At 48.2% G+C, this 2,691-nt stretch overlaps 2 protein-coding genes across 2 annotated transcripts; both read left to right on the top strand.

Moving 5' to 3' along the window:
* Nucleotides 1–484: 484 nt before the first annotated feature.
* BU24DRAFT_138009 (uncharacterized protein) lies at nt 485–977 on the top strand. The gene has a single exon (XM_033521101.1). The coding sequence runs from the start codon at nt 586–588 to the stop codon at nt 922–924; it is 339 nt and encodes a 112-aa protein (XP_033376703.1). The 5' UTR covers nt 485–585; the 3' UTR covers nt 925–977.
* A 298-nt stretch (nt 978–1,275) lies between these two features.
* On the top strand, nt 1,276–2,293 carry BU24DRAFT_445576 (kinase). Its single transcript, XM_033530710.1, has 2 exons — nt 1,276–1,504; nt 1,556–2,293. The coding sequence occupies exons 1-2, from the start codon at nt 1,317–1,319 to the stop codon at nt 2,181–2,183; spliced, it is 816 nt and encodes a 271-aa protein (XP_033376702.1). The 5' UTR covers nt 1,276–1,316; the 3' UTR covers nt 2,184–2,293.
* The last annotated feature ends 398 nt before the right edge of the window (nt 2,294–2,691 follow it).

Below are 2,691 nucleotides of genomic sequence, written 5' to 3'. Positions count from 1 at the left end.
GGGCTTCATCAGGGCGGTGGCCTTCTCGCCGGACGGCACGACGCTGGCCTCGGCATCGGCCGACGAGACGGTCAAGCTGTGGGAGGCCAAGACGGGGGCGCTGCGGCAGACGTTTGATATCCACGCTTTTGTCTATACCCTGTCTTTCTCTGAGGACGGTACGCTTCTCCAGACAGACCGTGGGTCTCTGCCTATACCAACAGAGCTTCTTCCACCTGATACAGCCACGAATCGTCTCCCTCTTTCCCCCTCTGTTTTTGTCAAGGACCAGTGGGTGCACCAACATACTAAGCGTATCCTTTGGCTTCCTCCCGATCATCGGTCATCCTGCATTGCCGTTCATGAGGGCATTGTTGGTTTTGGGTACATGTCTGGGAGAGTAATGCTGATAGAGTTCGCTTTTTGATGTCTTATGCTTACTTTCTTTTCTCACTCTACGACCTAACGATCAGTTTCCTTACATAGCCAGAGCCACGAACTTGAACAGTTTAACGTTATTAACACATCAAGACCTTCACGTATTCTGCGTACCTGCACTGTTGCTCCCCGTTACCTGTAGATGATTAATATAGTTGATAAAGGGCTATGTCAAAAGCTAAGCAGGTAGCGGCCGTTGACCTCAGCCCTGCTCCCAATCCAGGAGCTCTGATTTTCCAGAGTACTTGGCAGCGGCGTCGCGTAGCCACAGCCACAGACCGATCAGTCATCATAGGTACGTTACACGGCAAGCGTAAGGCTGGATCTGCAAGTCATCACGAACCAGCCAGGTTCGGCTGCTACTTCTGCAGGAAGTGCCGATCAGCAGATCAGTCCTGCATAAATCAAGCGCCCCGTCGATGGGTTCCGGCGGAAGCGAACCGCCGGTCCGAGCTAATGTGCGATGATATGTATGTCCTAAGTTACATCTGCGTATCTTTACTGTAGGATTTGTGGCTGTGCGGTCTTCTGGCAGTAGAAGCAGACATACTTAATTGACACCTTGAAACTTAAATCAAACTAATTCCACTAAATTGGACAAGCCAGTCTGACTATTTGTAGAATCCTTTTCGGCATGGCGGGATTTTCGTTACGCAGGGACGGACGTTATTAGCTTTAATACTAACGCAGCGCGGAGACTTGTGCAGTATTGCCACCGCGGTCGGTACTTTAAATGAAGATAACTACTGTTTGTGGCTAGCGGGGTCCATGTGTAAGCATCGTACCTTACGCACGTGTCCCGCTTAGCAGTGCAAACAGGACAAACAGCCCAAGCCACAATGTAGCCATCTGGCATACTAAACTATGTCCCTGTCTCTACGTCGGAATTCTGTGCACAGATGGCTCCAGAATGGAGTGGCTCTACATCGATTATCTTGGAGGTAGACCGACATACCGTTGTAAAGCAACCAATTAAAGTATGGGAGGGTTCTTCTTCATACGAAAAATTGACAAACAAAATCCAAAACTGTTTCACTGTTGAGCAGCTTATCTTGAAGAGATTGGGCAATCATCCTAGGATCGTGAAGTACCATCCTCCCATTTCCAATCTAATAGAGTATCAGCTGACTTTACCTAGATATCATGGTTGGCAAGATGAGCCACAGCGTCTGCGCGGCTTGATCCTTTCCCGGGCCAGTCATGGCAATCTCCAACAGTATCTCGAGCTGAATTACGAGGCTATCGATATGTGTACAAAGCAGCAATGGTGTCGACAAGCTGTGGAGGCGGTAGCTTATATCCATAGTCAGGGTGTATGGCACTCTGACCTACGGCCAGATAACTATCTCGTTCATGCGACAACGCCGACCTCGTTGGATTTATGGCTTTGCGACTTCGGTGGATCTGTCTGCAAGGAATTAAGATTAGACGGAAAACAATTACCTGATCCCGGTTTCTTCGATCCAAATGCTGAGTGGGTGGCATCTGTCGCGACGGATATCTTTAGCCTTGGGTCTATACTGTACAGTATCGTTACGGGGCATTGGCCGTATAGACGTCTTGGCCCGTTCGTGTCAAACGAGGAAATGCTGAGCTATGATGAATGGGCCGAGGGGCAATTCAGGCGTCGAATTTATCCTGATGTCAACGGGGTCTATGCGGGCAGCATCATCCTTGGATGCTGGACCAGGAAGTATGCAAACGCGGAAGATATCTTGCAAACACTAGACGTAGCTTCAAATTCATGGCGCTCTCATGTATTGTAGTCTGCCTACAAATTTGATACTACCGCCACTTATATAGCCTTGTGTTCCTGTGCCGATATCATTCATTACAAAAATTCTCGCCTGTCAATCCTCGGCCAGGTTACAAGATTTGGGGACTTCGAAGCCTTCGTTAGCAGTGGAAAGATCGGCGGAAGGACCACAACATACGGTAGATCTCATGGGTTTCTGCACCCATGCTTTCCACATTTCTCTTCGATGCCAGATATTGCTTCTTGACCTCGTGGTCCGGGTCTGCGCATGGAGTGAAGGTCATATCCGACTCTTCCGAGTCTCCACAAGCGTACAATGTTGTAGCGACAGTTTTGTTACACATACTCTCTGAACTTATAAAATGGGGTGCAGTGTCTGGAAGGCTGCAACAATATTTATGGACAGCCACGTGACTACCCCACCTAAAATAAACAACCTGCTAAAATAAACAACCTGCTAAAATAAACAACCTGCTAAAATAAACAACCTGCTAAAATAAACAACCTGCTAAAATAAA

This window comes from Aaosphaeria arxii (assembly GCF_010015735.1).
Source record: "Aaosphaeria arxii CBS 175.79 unplaced genomic scaffold BU24scaffold_20, whole genome shotgun sequence".
Taxonomy (NCBI): Eukaryota; Fungi; Ascomycota; class Dothideomycetes; order Pleosporales; genus Aaosphaeria; species Aaosphaeria arxii.
Note: the sequence above shows the minus strand (reverse complement) of the source record. Positions and strands in the feature narration are given on the sequence as shown.